Source organism: Oryzias latipes, chromosome 6 (assembly GCF_002234675.1).
Source record: "Oryzias latipes chromosome 6, ASM223467v1".
Classification (NCBI taxonomy): domain Eukaryota; kingdom Metazoa; phylum Chordata; class Actinopteri; order Beloniformes; family Adrianichthyidae; genus Oryzias; species Oryzias latipes.
The window spans coordinates 11,292,684-11,312,888 of record NC_019864.2 but is presented as its reverse complement, the minus strand read 5'-3'; the positions used below and the strand labels follow the sequence as shown (position 1 = coordinate 11,312,888).

Below are 20,205 nucleotides of genomic sequence, written 5' to 3'. Positions count from 1 at the left end.
ATGTCACGAGATCCCCCACGCACCACCCAAGCGCTGCAGAGTGCGAGAGTGTGAGCGTGCCCGCCGCACGTTGATTTGTGGGTCTGTTGGCTGTGTGTGTGTTTGTGTGTACGTGCGTGGACACTGGGGGACTGGCGATGTGTGCGGGCACGCACAGGAATGCCGTCGCAGACGAGCAAATGTTGACGAGTGTGACATGTCTGCAGCGACAATGGCGGGTGACAAATAACGCTGACGCATACTGTCCCCGGTCTCAATCCCGCTTCCATAAAAGAGTTTGGGGCCTTTGAACATTTTTAATTAAACTAAACAGGACCATCTCCACCCAGGCCTGTGAGTTCTGCACACTGGAGGACAAAACAAGACCATCTTTTACAGGGTAGACATCAAATACAAGCCTTATTTTATGTCACCCTGGGCCACCATGTTGATTTTCGTCAGAATTCCAGATGGAATTTAGTAATAATGGACGTGTTTTGAAGGGAAAAAGGCCTCGAAACCACAAAGCCAGCGATGGCTTGAAACAAAGGTCTTTGCGGTTTTGTCTGTTTCTGTTTCATGTCTTTAATTGTAGTTTATGCCATCATTATTACAACACGTTCGATTTTTTTTTCTTTTCCAAGCCATTTCTTGGAAATAAATCAAACTGATATGTCTCTCGGAGAGGCGGGAAAACAACTATAAGCTAGGAGTAAAAAAAAAAAAAAAAGATTTCTATATATTTGTATTATAATTTTGGCAGATTTTTCAGAAACAAATATTTATTTTATGCAATTCTCTGTAGACCTAAAAATGAGTGGTTGTTAAATTAAGCTATTCCCAATAGAATTATTATATTATCTAATGTTAAACAGTTGCATAAGGTAGTCCATTATCACTCTAAGGCTTTAAAGTCACACTCCAATCATCTTTTGATCAGTTTTCAAAAGTGTTCCCTGTCGTTTATTAATCGTAATTATGCTCATTTTTGCCAAAATCAAAAAACCTGTGTTGTTTTCTAGGAAAAGGATGCTCCCACTTCCCATCATCTATCTGTTTACACCCTCTCCCGCTAGCTTACAGTCCCTCAGGTCCATAACCTAACATTACCTGTGCAACAACAATGGCGAGCAATATTGGTGCTAAGCAGCCAAACAGTTTTGATCCAGATACCAGCTCAGACGAGGAAAACAATGATGTACATGAATCTATTTGTCTACAAGTGGTTGCATCTACATGGAGTAGAGGAGGGAGCTTGTGGCCTGCAGATAGTAGCATGTACATAGCAACTACAAGCTTTTTTTCATCTGCTCCTGATTCACAATGATTCGAGGAAAGAAAGGCTCAAAAAGAAAAGCAATTTGAAACTTCATTTTCTCAAAATATGTCCCTCATCATGAGGAAAATGCCACATGAACATGTTAAAAACACCAAAAACCCGATTTTCATCTGAGTGGGTCTTTATACTCTTTTGACAGAGTCCCATCATGCTGCAGAGGCTCCTGACTTCAGCTCAGCCGGGTCATGCAGCCACTAGAGGGAGTCTTCTCTGTCCTGTGATTCTTCTCAAAGGCGTCGACTCCAAATTAAAACATCTGTACAGAATTCCCATCACAGTGACTAAGCCCAAGCAAATATTTCTGTCTGCTGTTTTGCTCATCCAGTATGTTCATCAAATATTTTTCTCTTTTTTGAATTACATGCAGAATTCAGTCTGATTACTCATTATTTGTCAGTGGTGTCAGTGGAGGGCTGCTTATGTTTCTGACAGCTGGAAAGATGTGTGATTTTATGGGGCTCACTGTTGTGGTGGTGGGGGGACCCTCCGGCAAGGCCTCACTGATGGGGCAATGACCAATTGCTGGAAGGAGCCAGCCTAAGCAGGAGGCCTATAAAAGGACATGTCGCAGCATTTTCCTTGGTTTTTTGTACAACAACTACACGTGTTGAGCTCTGCCTGGAAGCCCGTCCCATTCACTGCATATCCAAAGAAGGGAGGGAGTAGGAGGAGGCGCGCTCCCTTTTGTTACCTGTATTAGACTACCTGGCCGCTGTGCGTTAGTAACATGCTCTGGGTCTGAGATGACTCCAGAAAAACAGATTTATAAATGCCTTGAAGCGAGTTATGTTCCATTTTTTTGGAAATGTACCAAAGACAGGCAGTTTTGTTTTGTCGTCAACACGCAACAAAGAGGAATAATTAATTAAATCCCCGCGTAAAACTGCAAGGACGGACAGGAGGCGCTTCCTCCAAGAACTCATTCACCTTTCAATTCTGATTCTCAAGTTTCATTTTGGAGTTCTCGGCTACCTTTTGGGTATTCATCAGCATCTCACCTGCTGTTCTCAACCATGGATTTGACTTGGTCGAAGATTTCCATGGAGTTCAAGCTTGATGTTGATGTGGGAAACAAACGGCACTCGTGCATCTGGGGGGGTTAGGAAACTTGCCACTCTGGAAGGAAAGCGTGGACACTTTGCGTAACAGTGCATGGCCTCTGGACAAAGTGGTAACGACCATGCACAAACCCCTCCGAAAGCGAAGTGTCTACGTGTTCTTGTGTTTCGGCATCCTTTACCTCAGGCTCGGGTGAGTTTTGGCACAGACACGCAGCGTCTCCGTCACGTGGGTGAGGCATAAAACCGTATCGCGCTGTACTGACTTGTATCCACGAATAGTCTTCATGCCCTCTGACCTTAACAGTTTGAAAGGATGTGACATTGCAGTCCTTCTTAAAACAAACCTAACTATTTTAAACAAAAACATCCGGATGAAGTAAGTGCTCTGTAGTGCTCCGTAACTCGTGCGTAACAGCTTCAGATCGGGATTTTACGCAAACACTTTGCGAAAAATCCGCGGTTACAAGGTTACTTGGTTCACCAAACTCCCACCTCTTTGGTGGCGCAAGATCATCTGTGCCACTGTCTCTACCTCAGATCAAGCTCGGCCCCTGCATACCTGCATTAATCGCGGCAGACTTGAGTTGTACTTCCACATTCCATAGCCCATGAGTTTTTACCTGTTTTGCAAGAGCTCACCTTGATGTTAAAACAGAATTATACCTTTCCTTGCTGCTACTAAGTACGCTTAAATCAGGATCTAGGGTTATGATTCAACCTATTTTGGGTGGCTTTAGGCACGCACAGCAGCGGGAGAACTGCTGCTACTGACATCTTGAGCTTTATTCTTATGATAATTTTAAGTATTTTAAGATCCACAAGAAAGACATAAATGCTGCAAAAATGTAGGAATGCAGCAGAAAAATCCAAAATAAGTGTCACTCCTCAAAGCCTGAGCTAACTTCTGCAAGTTCCACACTCTCCTCATGACAGTCACTTCTTTATGAAGTAAAGCCAGCCGTCAATATGTTTACCAACCCGAGCAGTTAGCTCATTCCTGCCATCCTTTCACTGTGGGGAAATCTTTCATTGTACCCTCTTCACTTACAATGGCTGAATCCTGCAGGTGTTGAGTGAGAGATAAAAAAGGCAAAAAAAAAAAGAAAAAAAAGAAGAAAGAACCACACTCACTAATCTTTGCGACAAAATTGGCTCCAAAAGCTGACATCCAAACATGAGTAACAACTGTTTTGGTTATAGTTCAAGCTGTGTCAAATAAAAAAAGTGTTTTTATTTAAAGGATTCGGAGTCTAAAACTGATTTCCAGGAATAATACGCACCCTATTTTCCCCAGGAAATATAAGATCATTAACATTTGTTTGAGTTCCACATTCAAGTTGCCAATGTTTGTTTCTCGAGGGCACAATATGTCAAAAATGTTCACTTTGTCAGAATGATAATCCCACAAAAGTGATGTAAAGAGTTTGGAACCGACGTGTTGACTTTAGATAACACATCATCCCACAGGAGTGCGCCTTTTTTCTTTCCTTTTTGGAGCTGTGGTGAAGGTGCGAGCTCCGGGCAGCCAGCGCCTCTGTTTGTTTACTTTCTGGCTGGATGGTTGGGGTTGTGGTGGAGGCGGCGGCGGCGGGAGCGGCGGCAGCAGCGGCGGGGGCTATACGGTGATGATGACTGAAAGCTCGCGCCCGTCCAACGGGGATCGGATCAGTGTCACTCCATTGTCCTGTTGTGGCAGAGTGGGCGGATAGCAGTGTCTCTCCCTGCCCAATGGCAGGCACGACTCTCACGAGAGTGAAGAGAGGCACTTTTCTGCCATGCAGAATCCCTAAAACCAGCATCATTCCGGGCTCCGAAATCCCAGTCAGTGAGCAACAGCCTCCGCTGCCGAGAGATGACAGAGCCCGCTCCGGCGCACACGCGGCCCTGGGAGCTTGGAGCTGCATAGAACCACCTCACCGGAGTTTTTTTTAAAATTCCCCCCTTTTTTATTGGATTTGCTTCGAAAGGGACTTAAATCGAGCATTAAGGGATTCATTTTTCCATCCTGTCCGCGCGGTCTCCACTTGGTCTGATTGTTGCCATTTGCTTCATGTCATCATGATCATCTTCTCGTCGCGCAGTGTACTGCTGTCAGTCTACTACCCGCAGATCTTCCTGATCCTGACGAGCGGCAGCTACCTGTAAGTCTGAGCCAATTACGCGGCGCTTAATTAAGCGCACGCGTGCGCGCATCCTGGAGCTCGGTTAACTGACAAATTCATTTTCAAATGGCCATAAACACACCTTACAGCATCCGTAAGGTCTTCTTCCGGAAGGTTCAGCTGATGGTTGCGTCACCACACTGTTATAAGTATTTATAGACTTTGTTTCTGCATGTATCGCACTTTTTTTTAAAGTCACCAATATTGGATATTAATCAGGAAATCCGTGTGGACTTCAGTTCATCAGGAAATGAAATCAGTTTGGTGCGTATCAGTGGGAAATCTCAGCTTTTACGCAACACGTTTAGTTTCACGCATATGGTTAATTAACAAAGGTTTTTTGCAGACTCAGAAGAGCTCTTTAGATTTTATGGTGGCTGCTATGGATCCGCTTTGGCCACAGAGTGGCAGAGATGTTCAAGACAATCGGATGCGGAGGTTCAGTGCTTTCTCCCTTTAGCCAGCGCAGAACAGTGTCTTCTTTTGAGAGCTGGGTTGTTTCATTATTTTTTTCTGTGGTGTTTGAAACAAACAAACAAATAAACAAACATCTATCCACTAGAGCAAACCGCTGATTGATGGTAATACACTGCAAGAGTTCAGATGAAAGGATGAATAGACAGCAGAGATCATTCATTATTATAAAGTTTCTAAAAGATGTCAAACTGATGCTCTACTATTTCTACCTTTGCTGTAATCTAACACACAAATGATGACCCAAAAAACGAAAACATTTTAGTACAGATGCACTTGCATTTTTGTTAGACAAAAATAAAATTTATGCAAACGTTCGAAGTGACAGCAGACTTCACTTTCCACATTCTACACCTGGAGCCACAAACCCCTAGTCCTGAGCCTTTTCGCAGCTTAAAATTTCTCATGTTTTTTTTAATTCTAACTTGTTCATTAGGATGTGAAATTGGTGCCTCTTTCAAAATAACAGAACCTTTCATCACTTTCCTGGTTGTGTCTCAGCCATTTTGGTGAGTGCATTCCTCAGTGGAAGATGCATGCCTTGTGGCTTAATAGTGTGTCAGCGAGGTTCAAAGTGTTTGATGTGATGGAGTAGGTCTAAGCTTGCAGTGTGCCATGAGGTGCAGCTTCTCCAATTCCACAAAACTTGTGAGACTGCTTTTTTTAAATTGAAGTTGAAAAAAATCTGAAACTTTTTATGAAATGTAAGGATTTGGATTAGCTTTGTTTGACAATACAAGTTGTGACCAAAGTCAGATTTTCAGCAAAATACATTTATGCTATCTAAAATGTTTTTGCTTTATTGACACCTGTGGCATTAACTCAATTATAAAACCGGTCCAGAAATTACCTTCAGCTGAAGAATCCCCCCATACACATTTGTGTTACGTCAGTGTAGTTTGACTTGCTGCTAACAGTGGATGTGATGAGACATATGCACCACTGTGTGCTGTACCCAAGCTGCAGGCGTGCCACACGCTAAGCAAACAGAATCACATTTGTGCACTTTGATGAAGCTGGGATTTAAAAGCTTAGCTGTGGAATTTTCACTCTGGTGTTTGATGGTGTGGGTCGTCCCCGGGAAAACCACCAACCTGAGTGTTGTCAGGTGAACGACACACACACATACACACACACACACACACAAAAAGCAGGAGTGATCCTTCATAGGTTTTTCAGCAGGTGCGCGTCATCGTCACAGATTAAATCCGACGCACAGAAACAAACCAGCTTTTGTTAACAAGCGAACGTCCCAGGTTGCAAACAACTTTGCCTGAATGTCATGGTTGCCACAAGCAACCACGTATGCAGCAGAGGGTCACAAAGGGTCAGGGGAGTTCAAGGCTCTTTAGCAGCAGAGAGAGCAAAGAGACAGGAAGCAGCAGAGTGTTTACTGTGGATCCAGAATGTGCCAGACCAACGCCTTTACGGCTTAGATGAGATCTAACTTTTAGCCGTGAATCTTCGAGAAGTTTCAGATTTGACTTTCTCTAAATGAAGTTTTACTGATTCTTGCAGTGTAAGGTTTGCAAAATGTACGGAACGTACACACAGACATCCCTTTCATGTGAGAACTGACACAGCAAGTCTTCTTCGCTTGCTAACAGAGGTTTGCCTCACAGCTGTTCAGATTTATTTGAATTGAAGTGTTTGAGATAACAGTTTATGTTGCTTTGTGTTTGTGAAAGAGCTTAAGCATCAACCAGAAAGAGAATGCAGGATCTGACAGGGATTTCGAAACAACACTCATATCTTTGTTCTTTGTTTCCAACCATGACTACTGTTTCACAGAACTACCCATCTTTCTGCTACCAGACACATGTCTGTGCAATGTTTGGCTTTAGATTTGGGTAAATCAAATATAGCTGATGTTTGCCTAAAACTTAAATGCCTCCTTTCACATCCCTGACATATTGGAAACCATTCAAAAAGTTTTGAGGTCCATAAACAGTGTTGGATGGAGTCTGTTCCTCGTTCATTCAACTTTTGCTGTCTGAGGTGCTTTTAAAGTTAAAGTCCCATTACTTGTCGCGCACCTCGTTGTGGGAAATTTGTTCTCTGCAATTGGCCCATCCCCTGGGGGAGCAGCGAGCTGAAGACACAGCCACCCTCGTGAACCATTTGATGGTTTAACCCCCCAATCCAACCCCTTAATGCTGAGTGTCGAGCAGGGAGGCTCATGAACTCGCAACCTTCCAGTCTCAGTGCGGACACTCTACCACATGGCCACTGAGCTGCTTTTACACACTTCGAAAGGGATCAGATGTGTGCAGATTCTCTGAGGAGACAAAGAATGTTTCTATAAAAATTGGGGTGGTTTGTGTTGAAAACGGTGTGCACAAATAAAATCCGCCTTGTCATGCAGCTAAATGAAACGTGCTTTCTGAAGGCAGAACCTTACCCCTGAGAAAGTTTCAAAGTCATAATTAAACAAATCATGGGATATAGTGTTTTTGTGTGACATTTGTTTAAGAAATAAATGTTGTGTCGGAGGTGAAGAAAACCAAGCAATTGTGCACCGTATTTACACAATAGCCTAGCAACTATTCACCGCACTTTAGCACCTACAATTAAACCAAAAACCCAAATGCTTTGCTAAGACTCCCATTTTCTTAATTAATAGGTGATACTCTCATTAGTTCTTATGATTTTCTTTAAATAAATCTATGATTGATGTGCTTGGTAAGTTTTAGATCCTCCAGAAATCTATAAATTGTCTCAATTATGATGCAAAGTTGCTCAAATCCCCTAAATGTGTGCTTCCTGTTGTGTGTGTCTGATGTGTGTATGTGTGATTCTCTTGTATTTGCAGGGCCCTGTCCTCGGTGGTGGCTCTGGGTGCCAACATCATCTGCAACAAGATTCCTGGGCTGGCTCCTCGGCAGAGGGCCATCTGCCAGAGCCGCCCGGACGCCATTATTGTTGTGGGCGAAGGGGCCCAAATGGGCATCAATGAATGTCAATACCAGTTCCGATATGGACGCTGGAACTGCTCGGCGCTCGGGGAGAGGACTGTCTTTGGTCAGGAGCTGCGAGTAGGTCAGTCTTTTTTTATATTTTCCACACCATTTTTGTGATGTAAGGTGTGTCCTTGCAAGACCTTTTGCGCTGCTACCTATCTGGGTCTCCCTGTGCCCTGAAAATACGGATTGTGTCAGGAAGGGCATCTGTCGTAAAAACTCTCTGCCAAACCACCTGTGTGAATCAGTGACAGCTGATTCGCTGTGGCCACCCCTGACGAGATGTGCTGAGAGGTGCACAACCTCGCAGGATTAAATTTAGGTCCTTCATCCTTCATAAATTTGCGTTTTATGACTTAGTGTTGACATTTAGATGTGGTGACCTCAACCACTGTCCTGACATAGCAAAGACCTACTAAACGCGATGAAAAGATTAAAAATCAAAAAAAGTTTCACCAAAACTGCATTTTCCACACCCTAAGGTGCACTTAAATGTCTGCCATTTTCTTTAAAAAAAATTGCAGTGTGTCTTATAATGTGGAGCACCTTATGTGGATTCAGTCTGGTTGTGTTTAGTAAAAAGCAATTTTAAAAGTTGCAAGTTGTAAGTAAATGTGGTAACAGGTTACCATGTAACAGTGTGGGACTGTGTTTTTACTGTTACTAACAATGCTGGGTGTTTTTGTTAATACACTAGCGTGTCAAGGCTTGGGAGTTAGCGCCGTCACCATAACGTTTGCTTTAGGGGTATCAGTCTGTTTTTTTATGGGTTGCAAACAACAATACGTCAACGCTTCTAATATGGCTACTGACTGACTGACTAACTGTTGAACTCATCTTTGACTCCTCTGTCTCGCTTAATGCCTGCTACAGTTCGGTGTATCTTATTTATGACACAAGTTCAAAAATAGACCATTCATTGATGATGCAATTTATAATCCAGTGTGCCCTACAGTGTGGAAAATGTGTTAACTTTAAACACAGTTACTGTCGTGTTTAGAGTTAGTTAAAGGTTCAGGGATGCAGCACAAATGTTGATGTACGGTGATGGTCAATGTCTTCATCAGTAAGGGAGGAAACTTACAGATAAAAGACTAACACTTACAAAAGATGGCTAAACAACAGGTTGTCATTTCTGCATATTTGTTGCACACAAAATAATTGGAAGGGACCAGTTCATTAAGCAACGTGGTCTGTGATTTGGTGTCTTTATTTGTCATTTTAACAAAAGGTTCCAGAGGATTGTTAAAAATGTTAAAAATGAGAACTGGGTGCACACATCACACAGTTCAAACTCAAAGTTTGCAACACTATCAGGGCTTTTACAATATTTCTGATTTCATTCTAGCCGAGTTTGTCTGTTACTGAATAAACGAATTAGAATATAACACTCATGCAGAACAAATATCTATTTCTTTATTTGAGCTTAGTTGGCGGTTCTATGGGGCCAAAGCTCACATGAGGTTCTGTAAAAAGTCCTGAAAGGGAAAAAACAACACAATAAACGTTGACATTTACCAGGTTTTTGTTAGGCATTCAGTAAATCTCTGCATTTTTGTTTTCAGGGTACTTTTAGACTTTTGAGGATGCTTTACTGGGATCATTAGTCTGTGGTCGAACTGTGCATTTTATCCAGCGGTTCTGTGAGATATCAGAAAGAAGGAATTATACAGAATTAGCTCTAGCCTGCATTAAAAGCTATTTATATTTGATCTAAATAAATGAAAAAATATATTTTTGTTTTTAAGGGCAGGTTATGTTTTTTTACGCTGATAATTAAGATTCCTCTTTGTGGTTGTTTTTCTGCTCCTTTTCTAAATTTTTATCTCAGGAGTCTGTTTTGCTTGATAGTTAAAGTTACATCCTCTCTGTTCAGATAACTGAAGGGTCATCAGTCCAGTCATTTTTCTTTTAGCCTTGTTTGGTTTTCACTGTTCAAGTTCTTTGTTAGAAATGAAATAAACTCCAACCTGACTTTTAGCTGAGATCATTTGACCAATTTGATGGACACACTTGAGCAAAATCTGTCATTCTCTTCTCTGGGGAGTACAGTGAATATTCATCATCGAAATCCAGCCCTACTGTACCGCCAGACTGGATTTTCTAAACTCAGCTCCACAAGTGACAGCAGTGTGTCAGAAAGAAAAAAGAAGGACCAGGTGAAGATTTTAGCTTTTTCTTTTACTGACAATAAAATTATGAAAAATATACATACAGAAAATAAATAAACAAAACAAAAGGGAAAAATTGTAATTAATATAAATAATAAATTAAAAATAAATCAAATGAGTGCATTAAAGGAAAGAGTACAATGAAGGAAAAATAAATAAATTAACAAATTTAGCTTCTAGTAAATCTTTGGATCAAATTAAATCACTCAAAATAAAAATAAAAATAGAAAACAAAATTACATTGAATTAAAAATAATTAAATAAATAAAACAAGAGGGAATAAAAGTGAATAATAATGATAATAAAAAAATTAAATGAATAAAATAAATCAAATAACAAATGTAAAATAAAATATAAATATAATTAGTGTAAGAAAAGAAGCACATTATAATTAACACCTGATCATATAATGGAAGAAATTGTAAACAAAGCTTTTTTGCTTTTATGCAGAAATGTAAAATTTCTCATGCATGAACCTCTTTTCTGCTAAATGAATCAAATATTTTCTTTCAAAAATATTTGTGCCTCTTCCATGTAAGAACATGTCACTGTAAAAATCCATCTTTGGTTTTGTGAGTATTTGCTACAGTAATAAATCCAGTCTTTTTCTATAAAGGCTGATAGACAAATTAGCAGCTGCAACATTTCCTTTGTGAAAACATTGGCCCTGGTTTAGATCCTTTAGAATCCATAACTCACAATATTTTGTTAAACAGGAGCTCCTATTATTACAGTGTAAGGAAATTAATGCTTAACCACATGAAGTACAAACATTTTAATGAGCGCAGATTTTTTTTAAACCAAATTAAATCTTTTTGGGTCACCATTCCTAAAGTTGTAAATATTTGGTCTACTTTGTAAAACATGTATTTTACAAAATCAAGCAAAAATGAAATGGGAATAAATTTTACTAAGAATATTAAGTAAGTTTTGGTTTCAACATTTCACTTTCATTTTACACTCTTGCAGAACATTTAAAATCATAAATTTCTTTTTTTTAACTTTAAGGTGTTGCTTCCTTATACATCAACATTATTAAAATCTTCAACTTAAATTTGGTTTACGACTAAAGTTCCAATTTACAACCACTGTTGTATTTAAAATTTAGTAAGCATCAAACCAAGCAAAAGTTAAATAAAGTAAATTTTTTATTCATTTAATTCCAAATATTTTTAGATGGTTACCATCCAACTAACTAGTTTACATTTCTTCAATAAGCTCAAAATATTTGCTTTGATAATGATTTGTAAAATGTAACTATAGATAACAGCCTTTTAATATGTGTGAGTTGTGCTGTGGGGAGGAATACATCGTACAGTGCCCTTACGCTACACTATACTGTCGTACTCACTCCTTACAAATGCTGCATGCACAAGCTGTGAAGGTGATACACAGGTGCCTGTAGGACACTGCAGGATGTCCACACAAACTACACTCTGATTGTTTAATTTCCTCATTTCTAAGAGTCAGGCAGCTTATCACTGGAGTACCACTAACGGACTTCTTGCAGTTCCCACAGTTCATAGGGGAGCGGGTGAAATGAAAAATCCGTATGATGTGCTTGCGTCTCACGTACTTCACCCTGACTTACCCATACATGCCATAAACATGTTCGCAACGACCTGTCACCTGCAGCCTGCCCATGGAGAAAAATGTGCATCAACATTTTCGCCCTGCAGGCTCATTAAAAGATCTACGACTTTAAAATTTTGGCTAGGTTTGCCTATTCTTCCCCCGCAGACTCCATCCATCCATCCATCCATCCATCCATCCATCCATCCATCCATCCATCCATCCATCCATCCATCCATCCATCCATCCATCCATCCATCCATCCATCCATCACTAATCCATCCATCACTAAGAAAAATTATGTTTGCAGTGAAAAACAATTTGAGTGAAGTGCATCAAAAGAAGACTTTTCTGAAATGCTTCCCTTTTTTGCTTTTGCTGCTAAAAATTTCCAATTTATTTTCTTCCTTTACACACTGCAACTCAAGGTCCACCTTAAATACAGTCAACAGCCTTACAGAGGAAACAAAAAAAAATCTTTTGAAGAATAAAAGCGCAGTTAGCCATGAAGTGATCCAGCTTAAGTTCCTCTCATATAAGCCAAGTGAGAAGATGCATGAGTAAAGCTTGTTGCACTCCAGTGCTGTAGGTAAGAAAGATGATGTATCTGCTGGAACTGAGCTGCTTCACTTCAGACCACAGACACCACAGCTACTGCAGAGCTCCTCTGCCGTGTAGACACAGTGGAAAAGTGGACGATTATGTTTTCTCTCAACACCTTAATTTCAAACTACCATCAGCTCATGAACACGCTTGCGATAGTTTCCAGTGTTTGCTGCTAGTAATTGAAGATGTAGACATGTTTTCTAACCCTCCCTGTATATATTATGGCGCTGCTTTGCATGGCATATGAAATCATGGAATACACGGCTCGGAAAATGTTTCAGTGCCTTATTTGAATCTGCAGATGATGAGGGAAGATCATCATAATCAAGCACAGGGGCAAAAGCAGTTCTCATTCTGTTCCCATTTCAAGTTTTTCATTAGGGCTCTCGAAACCATAAACACTAAACCTTTCCCCTGCTTTGTCATACAGTCTTAGTTTTAAACTGAAGGAAGAAGATGTCGGCCCTTTTTCACGAGCCAAAGATCAACCGACCAGGTTTCTGTTTCCTCCACAAGAGCAGATCTGGTATTCCTCCCCTCGTGCCCGGCCGGCTGCTGTGCTGTTGGCAGGATTTGGCGTTGTGGATTTGTGAGAATGTGGAAGGAATTATCCTCTGCAAGAAGCAATGATTGTTGTTGAATAACTTTCTTAAGTCTATTAAGAAGTAATAGGAGCATTTGAAATGAAACCATCGGGAAGTTATGGCAGGTTTAGGAAAAAGACAAGTCTGTGAAATGTGAACTACAGCCTGATTACTATACAAACAGTTTAACTTTAAAGACCTACTCTTGGTGTTTTTAATCTTTTGGCATTTTTCTGATGAAGGAGGACATATATGAAGAAAATTAGGGTCAAACGGACATTCCTGAGTATTTCTTTATATAAATCGCTGTAAAACAGGAGTAGACGAAAAAATGCAGTTTGAAAAAGATTGTATATTTTGTCTCACCGGTAATGTCGGGTTGGGGGTGTGAGGGGCTGGAAGCTGGCAGGAGAGTCTGTACACAGAGATCTCTCAGTAACAGGGAGGGGAAAAGGGAGTGGGGTTGTTTCATGCAATGGTCCCACCCACAACTCTAAGGGGAATTTCTGATGAATTCTTGCCGCACTGCAGAAACTATGTCCTAGAAAATTACACAGATTCCTTGATTTTGAATAAAAAACTTCATAATCATAATTAATAGACCACTGGGAACGCTTTGAAAAAGATGGCCGAGTTGGTTTTCAAATATTCCTTATTCATTTATTCATTTAAGTCCCTTTCAGCACAATTGAGTATGATTTCTACTCATTAAACACAGTTGTTTTTGGTCTGACCCCCTCCATGTGTTTTGTGTTAATCTTCCATATCATTTCTCAACTTTGGAATCTTGTTATTCATCTTAAATTCGACAAATGAATTTGTGTTTTAATCTCCCTTTCCTGCCTCCTTAAAAGCTGACCAGGAAAACCTCAGTCTGTGTGCAATCTGACATTCTTTTGATTAACAACCTGTAACAGAGATGCTCTTCCCCTAAAAGACCTGCCTATGAACACCTTACTGCTCCCTTCCAATTACAATGCACTTGAAGTCTGAAAATGGACACCTTTCAACGGCTACACTCAGCATCAAAGCCCAACACTGGCCCCCTTGTCATAAAATGGCCTGCTCTGGTTACTCTCTGTTTGACTTTCCAGCCAGTTTGTCACCGTCCCGATTCATGGGCCTGATTCATCTGAAAGAGCTTTCTTGTTGTACTGGCAGTGAAATATTACAAAAGTTCAATCATTCTGCCTCAGGCTGGTTGCACAAGAATAGATGCGGCACTTGAGCAGGTGAACCTTTGCGGCAGAGGGATCACTGGCGTGCATTTTTCTGTTTTTATTCAAAGCTCTGCCAAACGTAAGATAAAATCTGTTTGAGGAGGAGTGAATTCAGAGAGGGAATTGATTGCCAGGCATTGTTTGTCTGTGCTGCCTATGAAACAAGGGGCATGCTGGGAAAAGATGCAAAGAAATGACTGTTTTCCTGCATGTGATCTTTCATGTGTTTAATTTTACTTAAATATCTGTCAGAATGACAGCTTTGCTTTTAAATTGAGAGTCACCAAAATAAAACAGGTTAAGTATTGCTCTTATCTTCAAATGTACAGAAACTTTTTTTCTGTTTTCCTCTTTTCTTTCTTTCACTCATCTGAATCTAGAACCGCAGATCCTGGGGTAAAAGGGGCTTCATCCACCTACAAGGCTGCAGGGAATTTTGTCTGATAAGGGTTGTTTATGTCAGCAGATTTACTGAAAACTATATAAGTTTAAGGTTCTGTATTCTTAAATTTATTTGGACATGCAAACCTTCCTGTATCAAAGCTGCCTCTTCAGCCTGATTACACTGGTCTATTTGCGCTGCGTCTCCCTTGGGTTATGTGGGGAGTCTGTCTTATGACCATCGGTTAGTTTACATCACTTCTGTTGCGTGTCCGGTCTGTCCCCCATCTTCCTTCCGGAGGAGGGGTTTGTCCTGCTACCCCTGTGATGAGTGGTTCATTCTGCTGTCATTCCCTAAAAATGGACAACGATATTATCCACGGTGTTAACATGCATTATCAGGTGAGCATGTCACCTTAAACATAAATAGCATTTTGTGAATTTTGTTTTGAAAGTACAACGGACACTTATATTTAGAATCCCATAACTGTAACGGATCAGTGTAAATCAGGTTTAAAGCTAGATATACACCGGGCATGTGGCACGCATTCAACGTGCTAAACACGCATTCTTGAACGCGTGTTTCGTATTTGGTGTTCACACTGGACAAGCAGGGAGAGGCTTCATCTTTTTCTTTTTCCACTGTTTACTAGCGCATGTCCACCACCTACAGTTGGAAGAGGTTTGGTACAAAATGTCAAGCTGGTGCAAATCTCGTGAATCTTGCTTTAGACTTTTTCTTTCACAGCTCTATTCTGATGTATGAAAGACTTGGTGTCATAGAATTCCAGCCGGGCACAAACTGCAATTTTTAATTTCTCTTTCACGATCAATTTTCAATGGTTTGGGACTTCTGTGAATTAAAAGGAAAGGTATCCACACAGCACTACAAAGTCCGAATCCCTGATTGGTCAAAGTTTGACCTGGTTTGACTTGCAATGTGTGTGTAATAGCCACACGTTTTGTATGAAAAGCCCCAAAACAGTCGCAGAAACTTGCATAGCATGAATGAGAGAGTTTCGATTTTTGGATGCCCAAAACGTGCATTTACATACATTTACATGGACTTTTCTTTAGAAGTGGTTCCTTGAACGCTTGTTGCCAAGGGCAGTGTGAACACAGCTTTAGAGGAGGGGAAGGATCACTTTGGACAGATAGTGTCAGACACAGGTCAACACTGAGGTTGGTTTTTGTGTCTTTGCACCAATTGTGCAAGAGGATAAGTGCAAAGAGGATGTGGCAGATTTGAAGGGTTTGGGCTTTGTGCTGTATTGTAAAGAAGGTATTTATAACCCATAAAAATGTATTCCTTTCTCTTTATTAAACCCCCCCCCCCACACATATTTCCTTCCTCCTATCACTGCGTATTTCATAAATCTATGACAGCTTCTCAGTTTCCGATAAAAAAAAATCAAATTGTTTAAGTACTTTTTAACACATTTATACTAACAACCATTGCAGGAATGTGAAATCATAGTTCTTGATTATTGCACCCACAGTTATTTTTTCATATCGAACAAAAACAGGCTTTTTTTTTGCTCCATTATACTACAATTTCTCTTCTCGCACGAGCTCCTGCTGTCAGGACGACAAAATACTTGCAGATAATAAATTTCGCTGGCGGAGCTCTTTCCCCCTTTCTCGGAATCGGCTGATGGTCATTTGTGGTGAAACTGTATCCCTGCAGAATGCAGAAAGTACAACAGTGAAGCCTATGAGGCTAATAATGAAGGGACAAAAAAAAAATCAATTCAGTTGACCATGTGGTTCCATTTGTTCTTTGCTGTCTGCTTTCAAAAAAGTCTAAGGAAATGCAAGTTGAAATATTTATTTTAAGTCAGACATTTTCTTTTCTCCTTTTAAATCATACTGTCTTGAATTGAACATTGAACGCGGGCTACAGGATAAATCGTGTTTCCTCAACATCAAAGACATCTGCTGTTTGATTTTAGTCAACCGCATTTTTTCTTCTATTTACAATATCAAAAACACATCACATCACATGGACCTGACGTTTTAAAGGCTGTTTGAGAGTGAAGCTTTACAGTTTCGGCGGTAAAAGAAAATACAGTGCTGCTCTGTTTGACGTGGGATCTTGAGCATTTTACCCACGACTTGGTTTAATGAAGACAACCCAAAACTCATTCCTCAAAACTGGAGGTTTTTCAAAAGTACACAAGTGGATACTTGTGACACTGCTGAACTCTTTCAAAACACCATCAATCATCTCCCTGCTGCCTAGGTTCTTTTTTTTTCTTCTTTCCCTGCTTGGGATTAGTTTCGTTTTGATTGTACGCTCCTCAGGCAAATTGCGGCTATCAGCTCAGATATGTAATCATTCAGCCGATTTTGCTATCCCACACAGATACAAAAAAAAAAAAAAAAGAAGACAAGTTGTTGTGAAGGAAGGTGGTGCAGTGAGGCAAACAGTTTATAGATCTGCGATGCATGGTGTAACCGAGCTGCCAGCTAAACAGCAGATTCCCTCTCAGGCAGCCAAGTGCTTGACACCATGCGGATAACAGCGTGGAAATGACGCGTGCATTGTGTTATGGTGGAACGGTGGTGGATAAAAGGCCTCTTTTTCAGCCTATCATCATGTGGGCTGCCGTAATCCTCTCTGCCCACCTCCATGCGAGTCCAGAGAAAACACAGCAGCTGTACGTGTTGATGTGTGTGTCTGTGTGGAGGATCTTTTCCCCAACTTGATCAGATAGTGGGAGTACGCCGTGTTGTTGTTTCTCCAGTGTGTGGGCTGTGGCCATCGTGGCTCAGTAAAGGTCATCTTTCCTCCAGTGTTTCGCCTCACATCCTCTGCCCACAACATGTGTCTGTATCCAGGGTGGGGCCCCTCGTCCTACGCAACCAAACATTACAATCAGCGGCAGGCCCCTCCGCTCGTTCATTCAAAATCTCCCCCTCGGATGTGACAGGAGCCGGGAGCTCTCTCCCACTTTCTCTCCCGGCCCACCCACTGGCTGTCTGTCTGCTGACTTGGCCGCGGGTCACGATGGACCCTCCGGGGCCCTGCATGTTTGCGATGCACGCTTCTCCACTGCCCGCTTGAGCGTTATCGCTGGGATCTGTCTGCGTCCGCCGGCGCTGCTAGACGCAGGAGGAAACAGGATGGGAGCGGATCAACTGTAATCTCGCAGTGAGCTTTGTCCCCCACAATCCCATGCCGATCACTGTATTCTCTGTGAACAAGACCACCGCTGGACATCTACATGTGCCAACAATCACACCGGTCCTGGGCCACCGCTAAGTGGAGAGAGGAAGGGTTGGTGGCGGAGATGCTGGAAGGGTGTTTGCATCTTTGTTTGGGGGCGATGAGCATCAGCAAAGATGGAAATGTGATGCCCCGGGGGATTCTTTTTGATGAAAGCAAAAACATGTAATCGGCGGTGTGTTAGACCTGCTGATTATAGTAATGAGGATAAGGACATCTTAAGTGATATGATGTGGTTTCGCCGTATATTTGAGTAAATGTGCTTTCACTGAAGATGAGACAAAGTCAGATTGGAGGGAACTCCTCGGCGGTATCCTCACCTGAACTCGTTTTCGTTAAGCACCTGCAGCCCCGTGTCTCTGAACAGGTGAGGTCCCGATTGGGTGTCATCATTAGGATGACGAGGGGTTGGGGGGTTTGAGCTTGTTACAGCGCGTCTGGATCTTCATCAAAAAAGCCTCATCCTCCACCTCAGGGTGGAGATGAGAGAAGGAAGAAGAAAAGAATCTTTTGAAACATTTTCTTCTGCCAGCACCCTTTATGCCTGGGAGGCAGCTTACCTAAATTCATTAAATACAACTCTGAAAACTCTTTAATTGTTGTAGCTTTCCTGCTCAAAGCCCTGCGTATTACACGAACCAAACAGCCGCTGACTGTGTCATGTTTCCAGTGATGGGAGCTGTCTGAGTGTGGATCCCGGTTCTGGTAAAACAATATTTTTTATTGTACAGGAACCCGGCTGTGCTAATTCCTCGAGCTGCAAACCTCACGTACCACAACTTTGTCTATAATTTGCTGGGAGCATATGTTCATAGCAACGGTACATAAAGAGGAACGGAAAACAGTAGTAGACAGAGAGCCTTAGTCAGTTCAGTGATTGGTACACAAAGCTAGGGGTTTTCCTCCAACTTTCTGCCCCTTCCTTGAGGCCCTGGAGACATAGCTCCTGCATCGCCCTAGCCCTAGTTAGAGCTTATTTTCAGCCGTTTTGGTGTCATAACTTCAGTGTGTCTATGTTCTGCGCCTTTTTTTAAATATTGTTCATATAGTTCATATTCACTGATGTTGTTAGCTGTTGAAGTGTTTAGATTCAAGGTGAAAGTGAACTAAAAATTAGGTAAAGAGGCATGATCCCACGTTCAAAAACACTCGAAAAATAACAATGTTTGCAGAAAAGAAATATGGTTACTATATGATAGCTGCAGGATGACTATTTAAAAATGGTTTGTAGTGCTGTAGATAAAAGTGTTACAAGTGTAAAGGCTCCTGACCACCACCAGGTGACACTTTTCCCTTTGTTCCTTGTGCCATCCACCAGTGACAGAATATCCTTCAAAATAGATTTGTGTCGCTGTACAATTCTTATGCAATCCAGGCCCCTTTGTCCTCAGGGGTGTGAAAAGATTTCGCCACTCCATCAACCAACAATTCCTACGCACGGCTGGACTTTGTTTTTTTCCATTAGAGACGCTTCTCTTTTTGTGCATGAGTGGATTTTGCCGTCCCCTCTGGGTTCCAGCAGAGTTCTCTTCTTCTCCGCAGTTGTCGCCTCCACTAAATCCTCTAGTCTTCCTCACCTTGGCTGTCATGAAGTCGCATCTGTGCTCTGGTTCTCCTAAAGCTGAATGTTTGCATGCTCCAGTGGTGCTTCTTAGGCCGCACACCTCTCTTTGTATTTGTGCAACCTGAATAGCCACATTTAGAATCAAGTTTCAAGGCCGGCAATGCGGACGATTGAGAAAGGAATTTGTTTCAGGTTGTAAGCAGCTTTTAAAGACCCACTCCAATAAAACATTGCTCTTTCTGTAATCAACATCTTCCTGAGGCATTTTTTGATGATGGAGGACATAACTTAAGCCAATTAAGCTCAAAATTGTATTTTTGAGTATTTCTTTAATCAAGCTGTTGTGAATGAGGAACAGAGGAGGTTCTACAACTCAGAGGTGAAGTTCTAATGAACTACTGCCGCTCTGTAGAAACTAAATCAGAAGACCACTGGGAACACTTTGAAAAAAACCAAAAGATGATCTGAGTGGGACTTTATGTGAATGTAAAATGATGTGGTTACAAGAGTTTCTGTACTTTTTAGAATTTAAGATTAATCATGTTTTACTGTGAAGAAAATATATTTTCTTTCTGGCATTTTTCTGCTCTTTGTTTCACAAATTAATAGGAACAAAACAACCCTAACCATAGGGCTTGTTTTTGGACAGAGCAGTGGCCTCCACAGCCAGTCGTTACTCAGAGTCTTGTCAGTATATCTTGTGTCTTTTCCTCTCCTGTCAGCAGCAAAGCCTGACCAAGGTCTGTGATCAGGGCAGAAACCAGTGCCTGTTGAGGTCAGTGGCTGTGTTACTACATCATCCAGCCTATACTACGCTTAGCACTGCCTGTATAGTATTGCTGGTTGTAAATCTCATGTGCTGTGTCACATGGATTTTGGCTAGCAGCAGGTTTGTTTCTGTCT

At 41.4% G+C, this 20,205-nt stretch overlaps 1 protein-coding gene across 2 annotated transcripts in view; it reads left to right on the top strand.

Moving 5' to 3' along the window:
* Positions 1 to 1,902: 1,902 nt before the first annotated feature.
* Positions 1,903 to 20,205, top strand: part of LOC101155025 (protein Wnt-7b) — a 34,317-nt gene continuing 16,014 nt past the window's right edge. The window contains exons 1-2 of one of the 2 annotated variants that reach the window (XM_004069498.4): positions 1,903 to 2,569; positions 7,828 to 8,054. In XM_004069498.4, coding sequence (XP_004069546.1) covers positions 2,499 to 2,569; positions 7,828 to 8,054 — 298 coding nt within the window. In that variant the 5' untranslated portion in view covers positions 1,903 to 2,498. Of the gene's footprint in view, positions 2,570 to 3,578; positions 4,521 to 7,827; positions 8,055 to 20,205 lie in introns of those variants that run through there. The other variant, XM_004069499.4, reaches the window with a different exon arrangement.